Here is a 13967-nt window from a genome sequence, read left to right on the forward strand (position 1 = left end):
TCTACCGCTCGAGCCGGCCCCCCGGGGCTGTCCTTTGTGACTTCTGACCCGCCTCACCCACCCAGGTGAAGGAAAGAGTCTGCACCTGTCAGGTGCTCTTGTTTAATTGTCGCCCCCGCTCGGAGCCTGGTGCACGCTGCGCAAACCGTGGAGCTACCCCTGCAGCCCCGCAGTCCCCCCGCACCCCGCCGCCTTCGGGGTCCACAGCTGAAACGACCGCGCCGCCTGCCCCCGCCCCGGGTTTCTGAATACAAGGTTTGAAGGCTGCCTGGGAGCAGAGGCGGAGCCGAGGCGGAGTCCCAGCGCCACCTGCCGGCGAGCCGGGGCGTCGCAGGCGGCCTCGCGCATTGCCCGGCGCGGCTGGTTTGCCCTCCCCCTCCCTCCCCCCTCCTCCCCGCCCTCCCTTCCAAGGGGTAAAGCGCCCGAGTTCAAGTCCTAGGACCAGGGGGAAGAAAAAAGGAAGGGGAAAAAAAAAAAAAGTGGGAGCGCAGGGCTCCGCAGCCATTCTCCCTCGCGATGGCGGTCAGCACCACGGACAGCGCCGCGGGCCTCGGGTCCCTGGGAGGGGTCGCTCGCCTCGGCCAGTGGAGCTAGCCTGGCCCCGGTGGGGGGGGGGGTGCCTGAGAGCCGGCTGCAGACTCGGGGGTCGGGGCGGAAGGAAGGCCCCTCTGGTGACCAGCAACGCCAGACACAGATACACACACAATCCTGAGGTCCCAGGACACTGTCACCACCTTAAAAAGCACTGGCGGCTCACGCCTGTCATCCTAGCTACTCAGGAGGCTGAGGATCACGGTTCAAAGCCAGGCTGGGCAGAAAGAGTCCCCGTGAGACCCTTCTCTCCAATGAACCACTCAAAAATGGGAGGTGGCACTGTGGCCAAAGAAGCTGAGGGAACAGCACCCAGACCCCGGGTTCAAACCTCACGACCCACAGAAGAAGAGGAGGGGGGAGGGGAGGGGGAGGGGGAGGGGAGGAGGAGCAGTGTTCTGCAGACCTTATTAGGATTCCAGCATTAGCATCCCATCCTCAATATACTGTCTCCACCTAGTGGCGACAACGTGCAAGAGCGCCTGTGTGTCAACTGAGGTTGGAGTGTTTCAGTCACTTGAGGGGAAATCACGGTGAGCATGGACATTATCTGTGGACATTTCAGTTACTTGATCATGTGTCATGTTCCTTTCTGCAAGTCTCGTTCAAGCATATGTTCCTGTCTGCTTGAAGTACCCATTCTGTCTGGTTACTGGTGCCGAGATGTTCAGGGAACAGCTCCAACTGCAGACACAAGGGGTCCAAAGAAGGGAATGACTGTGGTTGAATCACCTGGGCACTGGTGGCTCATGCGTTGTAAGCCTAGCTACTCAGGAGGCTGAGATCTGGGGATCTCGGTTTGAAACCATCCCAGGCAAGGGAAGTGTGTGAAAGTCCTGTCTTCAATTAGCCACCAGAAAAATGGAAGTGCAGCTGTGGCTTAAAGTGGAAGTGTGCTATCCTCGAGCAAAAGAAGCTCAGGGACACAGCTAGGCCCTAAGTTCAGGCCTCATGACAGACCCTAAAAAACTAAAATGTAGTTGAGTGAATTTCCCCCTCACCCATGGTGATTTTTGTTATTATAAAAAGTGATGGGATTGGGAATGTGGCTTAGTGGTAGAGTGTTTGCCTAGCATATGTGAAATCCTGGGTTCAATTCCTCAGTACCACATACACAGAAAGTGCTGGAAGTGGTGCTGTGGCTCAAGTGGTAGAGTGCCTTGAGAAAGTTCAAGGACATTGCCCAGGCCCTGAGTCAAGACCCAGGACTGGCAAAATAAATAAATAATAAAATAAAATTCTCATGAACTTTCCTGCTCAGGCCAGCTTCAAATTGTGATTGGTCCTCAGATCTCAGTCTCCTGAATAATCAGGATTACAGATATGTCACCAGGGACTGCAAGGTTTGAGCAGTTTTTGCTTGCAGAGCCTTGGCAGTCATTTTGACTGTAGGTGTATGTGCATGGCTCCCTTCCAGGCCTCCAAGTCCATCTTGTGAGAATTTAACTTGTCTCCATTCTGACCTGGACAATTTGGCAGTTACTGTTACTCTACTAGGCCATGTAGCTTTTCTGTTTTATCCATTGAGATACTAAAGTATCTGAAATTGTGAATTTCTTTTCTTTTTTTCGTCTGTCCTAGGGTTGAACTCCTGGCCTGAACACTGTTCCTGAGCTCTTTCAAAGCTAGTGTTCTACCATTTTGAGCCACAGTGCCACTTCTGTTAGCTGGTCATTAACTGGAGATAATCTCAAGACTTTCTTGCCTGCGCTGGCTTCAAACTGTGATCCTCCGACTCCATCCTCCTGAGTAGCTTGGATCATAGGCACAAGCCATCAGTGCCCACCTATAAAGATTTTTTGCTTGTTTTTAACTGTAGTCACACTGCTTGCTCCAATATCAAAGTGTTTATAAAACTCAGGTCTGCCCTCTAGCCTAGTGTTTAGGGTATTTGGGGGTTTTTTGGGTCGGTTGTGGGACTTGAACTCTGGGCCTAGGCACTGTCCCTGAGCTCTTCAGCTCAAGGCTACTGCCCTACCTCTTGTGCCACAGCATCACTTCCAGTTTTCTGGTGGTTAATTGAAGAGTCCATGGACTTTAATGCCTGGGCTGGCTTTAAACTGCAATCCTCAGATCTCAGCCTCCTGAGTAGCTAGGATTATAGGCATGAGCCAGGGTACTGTATTTTTTTTCCCCAAGCTTGTAACTTACAAAGTAAGTTACAAAGTGTAAGTATTACAAATACAAAGTATTTCCTGTGGTTTGAGCACACATTTGGGCCAAGCAAGTTGCCCTTTCACTAGTGTTAGACCATTTGTATTTAATGTGATCATGGTGGCACTCTCCACCAGCATCTAAATTCCTGAAGTCATTCCTTGCTTGTCAGGTCAAGATCCGGGTTCTCCAATGAATTTAACTTCGAAGAAAGTAAACAGATTCAACCTTGTCCATTTATTGAATAAACCAGTGATGAGTAGAGGAAAGAAGAGGCATTTGGGGCCAGAAGTGCCTGGAGGGGGGGGGTGAAAAGCCCTGCTTGGGGCGTGGGGAGTCACTTGTAAAACTCGTGTTCCTGCTCGTCCTTCTTGATCACTGTCTTGTATGCTTTCTCAAAGTCTTTGGCCAGGACAATGTAGCGGTTCTCCCGGACAGCCAGCATTCCACTCTGTTGGGAGACAGTATTTAAAACCTATTCTGAGCCCAGGTATTAGTGCCTTACATCTGTCATCCCAGGAGGCTGAGATCTGAGGATCACAGTTCAAAGCCAGCACAGGGAAGCCAAACCATTGAGACTCTTGATCTGCAATGAACTACCAGAAAACTGGAAGTGGTGCTGTGGCTCCAGGTGGCAGAGCAAAAGAGCTGAAGGGCAGCTCTCAAGCCCTAAGTTCAAGCCCCAGTCCTAGGGAGAATGCAAGTGTGTACTCATGCACAGACTCACAGGCACACACCCTACTCAGCCGCCCAGTGAGAGAAGGGCAGGAGTGGCCGAGACTCCAGGGAGGCAATGAGGCAATGGTGGGACCGCAGAGATGGGTGTCTAGGAAGGGGAAGGTCTTCATACACCCCTTCATGGGGCAGAAAGAAAGCATGACTCACCTCCTGGCAGATGGAGTTGATGTCAGCTCCGGAAATCTTGTCTGGCCGGGCCACATCTTCAGTAGGTAAGTTAAGGAAGCCAATCCCTACAGAGCAGGTTCAATGTCCAGAGCCGGAACTCACCTGGGGCCATCTTGGTGCCACTCTTGCAATCCTCCCTTGGTCTCAGTGCCCCCACCCTCCCTGCACCATCTGGTGCTGGTGGTTAACAAATGGAACCAGGTGCTGGTGGCTCACGCCTGTCACCCTAACTACTCAGGAGGCTGAGATTTGAGGAATGCTGTTTGAAGTCAGCCAGGCAGGAAAGTCCACGAGACCCTTACCTCCAAAGACTATTCTAAAAAGTCTGGAAGTGGTGCTGTGATTCAAGTGGTAAGAGCACGAGCCTTGAGCACAGAGCAGCTTAGGGATAGTGCCCAGGTCCCGAGTTCAAGCCCCAGAACCGGCAAAAACAAACTGGTAAGATGACACCCATTTCCCCCACACTTGTGGAGCAGGATACAGTCTTCCAGGTCGACCTCCTCAGAAAGGTTCATTTTGCTGGTGATGGTGGAGAAAATCAACCTCTTTTGGCGGCGGTCAGGGAGTGGGAATTCAATTTTCCGATCCAGACGGCCGGGGCGCAGCAGGGCTGGGTCCAGGGTGTCTGCTCTGTTTGTAGCCATGATCACCTGGCACCGGAAGAGGAGGCTCCACTTACCTCCCCACACAGCCCTTCGGCCATGATCCAGCCCCTGCCCTGCCCCTGCCTGGCCAGCTCCATCTTCCTGACCCCTACTCCACATCTCCCCTTGTCCATGGCGAACCCCAAACCTTCACGTTGACGTTCTGGTCGAATCCATCCATTTGGTTTAGCAGCTCGAGCAGGATTCTCTGAACCTCCCTGTCGGCTGTGACGTACAACACAGTGGTCAGCTGGGACACCCCCGTCCTCAGTGGGGAGCCTGTCCGACCCCAGGCCCCAGGGGACACTCACCCCCGGTCTGGGCATCGAATCTCTTGGTGGCGATGGCATCGATTTCGTCAATGAAGATGATGGCTGGTGCGTTTTCCTTGGCCAGGCGGAACACATCTCGAACCATGCGGGGCCCCTCGCCCAGGTACTTCTGCACAAACTCCGAGCCCACCACCCGGATAAATGCAGCTGGGAGTGGGGAGGGGCAGGATGGAAAGGTTAGATGGGGTGAGCCTCCAGGCCGCATGGAGACACAGATTTCCTAGCAATGGGTCCTTCTCCCGCCAGCTTAGTTCAGCCCGGCCCCAGGCCAGCCCTCCACTTGGGCCCCTCAGAGCCCTTCACAGGCCCAGTCATGAGCCTGTACACACATCAGGGCCAGGGCACTGTCCCTGAACTCTTCTGCTCAGTGTTAGTGCTCTACCACTCCAACCACAGCTCTACGTCTGGCTTTTTGGTGATTAACTGGAGATGAGTCTCATGGACGTTCCTGCCTAGGCTGGCTTTGAACTGTGATCCTAGAGCTCAGCCTCTTGAAAAGCTAGGATTCAAGACAGAAGCCATGGGAGCCGCCACAGGCCACCTGACTCAGAACCCGTGTTTGTGCCACTGTGTCCTTTCATTGCTTAGGAGGACCAATGAGCAAGAAACAAGGCGAGGTGAGAGGGTCAGGTGGGACAGCTGGAGGACGGAGAGAGGGTGAGGGCTCACCTGTGGTGTGATGGGCCACAGCCTTTGCCAGCATGGTCTTTCCGCAGCCAGGCGGCCCGTACATGAGCACGCCCCGGGGAGGATCAATGCCAATCTGAAACCAGAGGGGAGAGAGGCGGAGCCATGGAGTCCTGTCACTCAGTCACATGCCCCGCCCCTCGCCCCACCTCCCGCCCCTCACCTGCTTGTACAGCTCAAAGTGCGTGAGCGGGAGCTCCACCGCCTCGCGGACCTCCTGCTTCTGGATGTCCATGCCCCCGATGTCGGCGTACATCACGTCTGGCTTCTGGTCTGAGGGGGGAGGCAGAGCCTGGGATCCCAGCCCGCCCCCTCCCCTCTCGTCCCCGTCCCCCACCTGCCCCTCTCCTTACCCGAGGTGAGCATCATGATGCTGCTGTCGGCCTCGGGAGGCAGCACGTCCACCAGGGCGTTGCTGTGCTTGTGCAGCGCCACCGAGGCGTTGGGCTTGAGCAGCTCCCGGTCGATGGTGCTGAGGATGCGGACGTAGTAGTTGGAACCTTGGGGAGGGGGCAGAAAGGGAGGGGAGGGTGAGAAACCATCCCCTCCCCTCTCGCCTGTACCTGAAAACTGTCCTCTCCTGCAGGCCCCGACCGTCCCTCCCCCATGCTCTCCCGAACGACTTCCTGGTGTGCTCATGGCCCTGTGTGTCTCCAACGCTGGGCTTGCGTGCCCAGCCCGCCTCTCCTGAGGTCCACTCTCACTCACAGTCCCGAGCTGTCTTGGTGATCCTTCCTGGAGCCATCTCCAGGACACCCACTGGCCCCCAGGGCCTGTGGCTCGCCCTAGACCGCCACAATGCCTACAAATCCCCACCCAGCTACCCCGATCAGGCCCTGTGTTGTCCAGGTCTGTGACCTCAGAGAGGTCACCACTCTCTGCCATTTGCATTAGCAATCCCCCTCGACCTCCCTCCAAGCTGCCTCCCAGGCATGTCCCCACCCAGTCCTCCACTGCCTTCACCTTCTGCTCTCGAACTTCACTCTCACTGACATTCACACACACGCGCCTTCCCAGGGGTGGGTAGCTCACGCCTGTCATCCCAGCTACACAGGAGGCTGAGATCTGAGAACTGCAGTTCAAAGCCAGCCTGAGCAGGAAAGTCTGTGAGACTCTCATCTCCAATGAACCATGAGAAAACCAGAAGTGGAGCTATGGCTCAACGTGGTAGAGAACTAGCCTTGAGCAAAAAGAGCTCAGGGGCAGTGCCCAGGCCCAGAGTTCAAGCCCTATGACTAAGAAAAACAAAACAAAATACCCCCAAAACATAGGCCTCTTCCTGGGAACCATGATCCCTTACCGCCCTGTAGGCCAGCAGTCTAATTCCAAGGAGTCACATAAGAACACGGAGAAAGAACTTGTGTGTGTGTGTGTGTGTGTGTGTGTGCGCGCGCGCGCCAGTCCTGGGACTTAAATGCAGGATCCAGGCACTGTCTCTGGGCAATTCTGCTCAAGTTCCACTGCTGGCTTTATGATGGTTCTCTGGAGATCAGTGTCTCACAGACTTTCCAGCCTGAGTTGCCCTCGAACCATAATCCTCAGACCTCAGCCTACAGAAGAGCCAGTAGCCAGGATGTCAGATGTGAGCTGCCAGCATTCTTCCTGCCTTTACTAGCTGTTCTTTAGCACTGGGCAGTCCCCAGGTCCGGGCACCCAGCAGAAAGCAGGCGTTGGGTGGGTAGAGGAGTTACGGTACACAAGCCCACACTTGTCACTCACCTGTGGTGGAGCCCACAATGGCTGTGTTCTGATCCACAGCTTCCAGAAACTGCCCAATGACTAGTGGAATGCTCTGGATCCGCTTTACCTCCTCCTGAGCATGGAGGAACTCCTTCTTCAGGTTCTTCTGCTCATCCTTGATGTATTCCTCCTGCACCTCTAGGAACTCCAGCTCCTGCTGCAGCTTCTGTGGACACCGAGGAGGGAGGAGGTGGGGACGGATGACTCTGGGCCTCCAGCAGGAGTATAGGAAGAACAGGCGATGCCCGGTCCTGTACAGGGTCCAAGCTGGGGTTGACTATACCTTATAGCGGCTATACAGATCCTCCAGGTCCTCAGGTTCGGGTCCCAGGAAGGACAGGCCAGTCTGGGGCCGAGACACTGACAGTGCTGGGATCTCATCCTAAACCCAGGAGGCGAACCAAGGTTGGAAAAAGCTGTTAACTCCCATGAGCTGCCTTCCCACTTCACCTCAAAGCCCTTCCTCTAAATAAAAGTCCTGGAAACTTCTCAAGGCTCAAGATAAGTTTCTGGGATCACCTAGGCTCCCCAGTAAGCCTTTTATATGTAAATGTGCACTGCAAACAGGGGTGCTGGGAGTATGGCATACCTAGCACAATCTCAGTGTTACCTTCTAGCATCTAAATGTTACATTGACTCAACTCCCTAGCACCCTCTCGACAGAGCACAGTGTCTCAGTGTTCTATGCCTTCTCTAGGCACCCCTAGCATTCATTACCCAGTGTCTCCCATCAGACTGCCCACTGACATTAGGGGACGAATCAGCCAAGCCACTGACAGAATCACAACTCCCTCTCGCCCCCCCTCCGCCACGCCACAAGCTCCAGTCGGCCTTCTAGTCTCCCTACCCTCTCGTTACTCCATATCCCAGGGTCACCCGGCTGGGTTCCCCCACATCGTTCACCCACCCAATCCCAAACCCCGACGGGGCGACGATGTCCCTAAGCCCTCGCTTCCAGGCCTCGGAAGTCCCTCGGACGTCCTGCCAGCTCCTCTGGCAAAAACCTTGTCGACCCTCGGCCACACGGACAGGCCTCGGGGCAGCACTGCGGCCTGAAGCTATCCAGACCCCAGGTGGAACCCTCCAAATCACTCAGGAGCCTCCCCGCTGCGCCCGCCCCCGGGCCTGGCTTCACCCGGCAACCTGATCGAGACCACAACATCCAAATTCCCACCCGACCTGAGCCTTCTCCACCAAGATGCCAATCTCCTCCATAGTGACTGAGCCGGCCTCTGTGTGGCTGCGACCCATCCAAGTCACTGCTTCCGTTGACGTAGCCGGAAGTGTCTACCCCAAAAGGATGCTGGGAAATGTAGTCCAATTTAGATGCGCGGGCTAGGGCAAAGGGCGGGAAAGACCAGGCCAGGTTCAGCAATCCAGGAAGGCTGGAGCCTGGCGCGTGCGCAGTGATCCTGTGAGCCGGCGGGAGGGCTTGCGCGTGCGCAGTCGTGCGCTACGACGCCATCTTGCGCAGTCTTAGTTCGGATCCCTATTCATTTTCAGTGGGCAGCGCTCTTGCCAAGTAAGGACGCCCTGAAGGCTGGGGTTCCGCAGAATGGGGCGTCAGGCATCCCCAGCTTCACAAAGCGGAGTTCAGGGATCCTCTAGGTTCCATGGAGAGGGGGTCAGGTTATCACCGATTCCACAGGTGTGGGGTTCCTGTTGTGTCCAGGCTCCCCAGAAAACGTGGGGGTGTCACGTTGCTTCCAGGTCCCACCGAAGGCATTATTTCCAGGTTCCACCGGTGTTGGGGTTCGGGATGTCCCCAGGTTCTGCAGGTGTGGGGGTTCAGGTTGCCTTCAGGTTCCAAAGACAGGAGTCCCCCAAGTTCCACAGAAGGGAGTCCCCCAGGTTCCACAGTCCCCCAAGTTCCACAGACGGGAGTCCCCCAGGTTCCACAGAATGGAGTCCCCCAGGTTCCAAAGACAGGAGTCCCCCAGGTTCCACAGAAGGGAGTCCCCCAGGTTCCACAGAAGGGAGTCCCCCAGGTTCCAAAGACAGGAGTCCCCCAGGTTCCACAGAAGGGACTCCACCAGGTTCCACAGAAGGGAGTCCCCCAGGGTCCACAGAATGGAGTCCCCCAGGTTCCAAAGACAGGAGTCCCCCAGGTTCCACAGAATGGAGTCCCCCAGGTTCCAAAGACAGGAGTCCCCCAGGGTCCACAGAATGGAGTCCCCCAGGTTCCACAGAAGGGAGTCCCCCAGGTTCCACAGAAGGGAGTCCCCCAGGTTACACAGACGGGAGTCCCCCAGGTTACACAGACGGGAGTCCCCCAGGTTCCACAGAATGGAGTCCCCCAGGTTCCACAGAAGGGAGTCCCCCAGGTTCCACAGAAGGGAGTCCCCCAGGTTCCACAGAATGGAGTCCCCCAGGGTCCACAGAAGGGAGTCCCCCAGGTTCCACAGAATGGAGTCCCCCAGGTTCCACAGAATGGAGTCCCCCAGGTTCCACAGAAGGGAGTCCCCAAGGTTCCACAGAAGGGAGTCCCCCAGGGTCCACAGAAGGGAGTCCCCCAGGGTCCACAGAATGGAGTCCCCCAGGGTCCACAGAAGGGAGTCCCCCAGGGTCCATAGACGGGAGTCCCCCAGGTTCCACAGACGGGAGTCCCCCAGGTTCCACAGAATGGAGTCCCCCAGGTTCCACAGAATGGAGTCCCCCAGGTTCCACAGAAGGGAGTCCCCCAGGTTCCACAGAAGGGAGTCCCCCAGGGTCCACAGACTGGAGTCCCCCAGGTTCCACAGATGGGAGCCCCCCAGGTTCCACAGAAGGGAGTCCCCCAGGGTCCACAGAAGGGAGTCCCCCAGGGTCCACAGAAGGGAGTCCCCCAGGTTCCACAGAAGGGAGTCCCCCAGGTTCCACAGAAGGGAGTCCCCCAGGTTCCACAGACGGGAGTCCCCCAGGTTCCACAGAATGGAGTCCCCCAGGTTCCACAGAATGGAGTCCCCCAGGTTCCACAGAAGGGAGTCCCCCAGGTTCCACAGACGGGAGTCCCCCAGGTTCCACAGACGGGAGTCCCCCAGGGTCCACAGAAGGGAGTCCCCCAGGGTCCACAGAAGTGAGGATTCATGTGGTCGCTTTGGTTCCACAGAGCTATTTCAGACGTTCTCATGAGGGGCTGGGGGTTTGGCCTAGTGGTCGAGTGCTTGCCTGGCATTCACAAAGATCCGGGTTCGATTCCTCAGTGCCACATACCCAGAAAAAGCCAGGCGTGGTGCTGTGCGTCACATGGTAGAGCTGTCGTCTTGGAAAAGCCCAGGTAAGGTGCTCAGGCCCTGAACTCAAGCCTCAGGACTAGCAAAACAACAAAAAAAAGTTATCATGTGTTCCCCCCCCCAAAGTGTGTACCCCTGGAGTGAGAAGCCAAGGGGTCAGTTCCATGAGGCGTGAAGCAAGTAGACACTGTGCTGGAGAAAATGGACCCTGCTGGACACCCGCACATCCTCTACACCAGGACAGAGGGGGGAAGGGGAAGGGGAGTGGGAAGGAATGGATGTCTGTGTTGGAGGTAGAAGTCAGCTTAGGATAGGGCTCTGGTATTGGTATTGGGATACAACCCTAGCCAAAAATCCTAGCACTGTCTTTCATATTTATTTATTTATTGCCAGTCCTGGGCTTGAGCTCAGGGCCTGAGCACTGTTCTTGGACTTTCTCAAGGCTAAAGCTCTTACCACCTGAGCCTCAGCACCACTTCCGGCTTTTTTTCTATGTATGTGGTACCGAGGAATTGAACCCAGGTCTTCATGCATGCTAGGCAAGCACTCTACCACTAGGCCAAACTCCCAGCCCTGTCTTTTGTTCTTTCTTAATCAAGAAGTAAACCAGCATCACCCATGAAGCCACTTGCCACAGTCAGGAGGGGCAGACATGACAGAGTAGGGTTGAAATGTAAGATCTGCCCTTGTTCTCTGTGTATCAGGGTGACACTTGCCACCTTGTGCTCACACCAGCTTCAATTTTTTTCCAGTCCTGGGGCTTGAACTCAAAGCCTGGGCACTGTCCTTGAGCTTCTTTTGCTCAAGGCTAGCACTCTGCCACTTGAGTCACAGAACCACTTCCAACTTTTTCTGTGCATGTGGCACTGAGAAACGGAATCCAGGGCTTTCTACATGTTAGGCAAGTGCTCTACCACTAAGCTGCATTTCCAGCACACCAGCTGCAATTTTAGTTAAATAAACTTGGCATTGATAAATCCCTAGAGGGTCATAAAGCACTTCAACATGACTAAAGCAATTTACCTAATGTAACTACTCTTTAGGTTAGCAACCAAATCCTGGCTGCCTCCAAGGCCCCACACATTCCTTTTCTTTGTCCCTATTAAGAGATAGTTTTCAACTTGACCACAGAGATTTTTTTTTCTTTTCTGTTATCCAGCTGGGGCTGGATCTCAGGGCCTAGGAGCTTTTCCACTCAAGGCTAGTGGACTTCCACTTGGAGACACAGTGCCACTTCCAGTTTTTTGGTGGTTAATTAGAGATAAGAGTCTCACGGCCTTTCCTGCTCAGGCTGGCTTTGAACTGAGGTCTTCGGATCCCAAGTTTCCTGAGTAGCTAGGATTACAAGTGTGATCCATCTGCGCCCAGCATGATTTTTATTTTTTTGCTGTGAGTGTGTGTGTGTGTGTGTGTGTGTGTGTGTGTGTGTGTGTGTGTGTGTTATGGTATAGGGCTTGAATTCAGGGGCTTGCCACTGTTTCCTGAGCTTTCTTGTCCCAGGCTGGTGCTCTACCACTTGAGTCACACATCCAGCTCATACTGGACAGCTTCTGTTTTGGTTGAAGGTGTTCCCATCGCTGAGCCCTTAGAGCCATGGGTGAGGCTGTATACACAAGAACAGAAGACAGCTGTGTTGGTGGAGAACTTGCCATCACTTCCTCCGGCATCTTCACCTTGGCTCCACCAAGGACAGCTGCTGTCCAGTGTGAGTTATTATTTCAAGTTTTAATGTTTCCAAAGAAGTCCAAATTTAGGAGCCAGGAGTCCCGAGTTCTTTGCCTAGCAAGTGTGAGGCCTTGGAATTGAGTCCCAGTGCACTCCCTCAAGGTGAAATCACATCTACACTCCTCCAGTTTGCAAACGTCAATCATCAAGTCAACCATTTTTAAACCCCATGCAGGCCAAGTGAACCGTAGCACTGAACGACAGGCAACTCATGGCATGGGCTCCCCCAGTGCCCAGTATTGTTTGCAAAGGTATGGGAATGAAGACTTTACCCAGTTCCCAGGCAGAGGTGGAGAGAGACATTGCTTCAGGCCCTGAGCTCAAGCCTGGGGATCAGAACCCCTTTTTCCCCCTCCCCCCAAAAAAGAAAAGAAAAAAAAATGTACTAAGCTAATTACCATGGGAACAATTTATACTTCCATGGCTTTGGGAGACAAATGGCTCCATTGGCTAAGAATTGAGGACCAAGCGAAATAATTTAATTTGATGACAATGTATGAGGGGTAAGGAGAGAATGTATGTGAAGTGGAGGGGGTGGTGCTAGAATAGTCTCCTTGGCAACTTGACCTGGGCAAAGAGGAGAAGGGTGTGTTTATTTGATGGGCTGTATGTATTTATGACTTGTGTGATCACTACTAGGTATATTTTGTTTCCATAAGAGATTTGAACACTAGATCTATGAATCATATCAGAATGCTGGCCTATTTGGAAACAACAGGCCTATGAGGAAACAAAAAGAATATAAAAGAGAATAAGTGATTAGGTACATGGAACAGTGATAAGCAACTAAGTAGATAAAATGGGATCTGGGTTTCCAGCAGTTCTAGAATTTTAGGTTATCTAGTATAGAACATCGTGATTTTGACTCAAATTTCATTAAATTAAATGTTTGAGGCTAGCCCTGTCTGTAGTCCCAGCTACACTGCAAAGTGAGATCTGGAGAACTGAGGTAGAGGCCAAACCCAGGCAGGAAAGTCCATGACACTTTTTTTTTGTCGGTCTTGGGGCTTGAACTCTGGGCCTGGGTACTGCCCCTGAGCTCTTCAGCTCTACCATTTCAGCCACAGCTCCACTTCCTCCATGAAACTTTTATTTCCAATCAGCTACTAAACGCTGTAGTTCAAGTGTTGGCTTTGAACCTCGATCCTCAGATCTCAGCCTCCTTAGTAGCTAGGATGATAGGTGTGAGCCACTGGAGCCCAGCTTCAGGGAGAAGATTTTGACAATTTGGTTTACTTTCAGTGTTTTCTTTTTTCTTTCCCTCTCTCCCTCTCTCCCTCCCTCCCTTCCTTCCTTTTATTTTGTCAGTCCTGGAGATTGAACTTAGGCCTGGGCACTGTCCCAGCTTCTTTTGCTTAAGGCTAGCACTCTACCACATGAGCCACAGCACCACTTTTGGTTTTTTTTTTTTCTGTGTATGTAGTATGAGGAATTGAACCCAGGGTTTCATGCATGCAAGGCAAGCACTAAGCCACATTCTCAGCCCAATGTTTTCTTTCTTTTGAGGACCCTGGAGTCCACTCTCGCAGCCCTCTCTGTCCACCCAGTGGGCCCACACTCTGTCGGTGTGTGCGAATCCATCCTCTACTCTTTCTAGTTCTCCCTGGATATTATCCAGCTTCATGTTGACACTTCATGTTCTTGGTTGACTTTAGAGCCTTAGAGCCTTTATCCCTCTCTCTAGGAACTTACCCTATAGGGCTGGCCAGCCCCCCCTCCCCATGACCTCTCTGAGGTCCAGCCCTCCATTGATAAGAAAGAAGGAGGGGCTGTGGAGGCAGCAGCTGCCTGGTGTTGACCGAGGACTTCCAGGCTTCCCACCTGCTCTTCCCCTGTGGAAACTCCCTAGCAAACACGTCATCCGCACTGGCGGTGGGGGGGGGGCCATGAGTCAAGTCAAGCCCTCAGGATACGGACTCCATCACAAAGCCAGCCCATCCTGGCTCTCCAGCCCTCATCTCAGGTGAAGTCTGGGG

General features: G+C 53.8%; 1 protein-coding gene across 1 annotated transcript; it reads right to left on the reverse strand.

The window, feature by feature from the left end:
• Nucleotides 1-3053: 3053 nt before the first annotated feature.
• Nucleotides 3054-8322, reverse strand: Psmc4 (proteasome 26S subunit, ATPase 4). Its single transcript, XM_090322116.1, has 11 exons — nt 8234-8322; nt 7338-7436; nt 7034-7220; nt 5668-5814; nt 5478-5587; nt 5297-5390; nt 4607-4774; nt 4444-4520; nt 4133-4301; nt 3631-3686; nt 3054-3196 (listed from the first exon to the last, which is right to left on the reverse strand). The coding sequence occupies exons 1-11, from the start codon at nt 8303-8305 to the stop codon at nt 3083-3085; spliced, it is 1293 nt and encodes a 430-aa protein (XP_090178242.1). The 5' UTR covers nt 8306-8322; the 3' UTR covers nt 3054-3082.
• Between the last annotated feature and the right edge of the window lie 5645 nt (nt 8323-13967).

The sequence above is a fragment of the Megascapheus bottae genome, chromosome 31 (assembly GCF_031878675.1).
Source record: "Megascapheus bottae isolate mThoBot1 chromosome 31, mThoBot2.hap1, whole genome shotgun sequence".
Taxonomy (NCBI): Eukaryota; Metazoa; Chordata; class Mammalia; order Rodentia; family Geomyidae; genus Megascapheus; species Megascapheus bottae.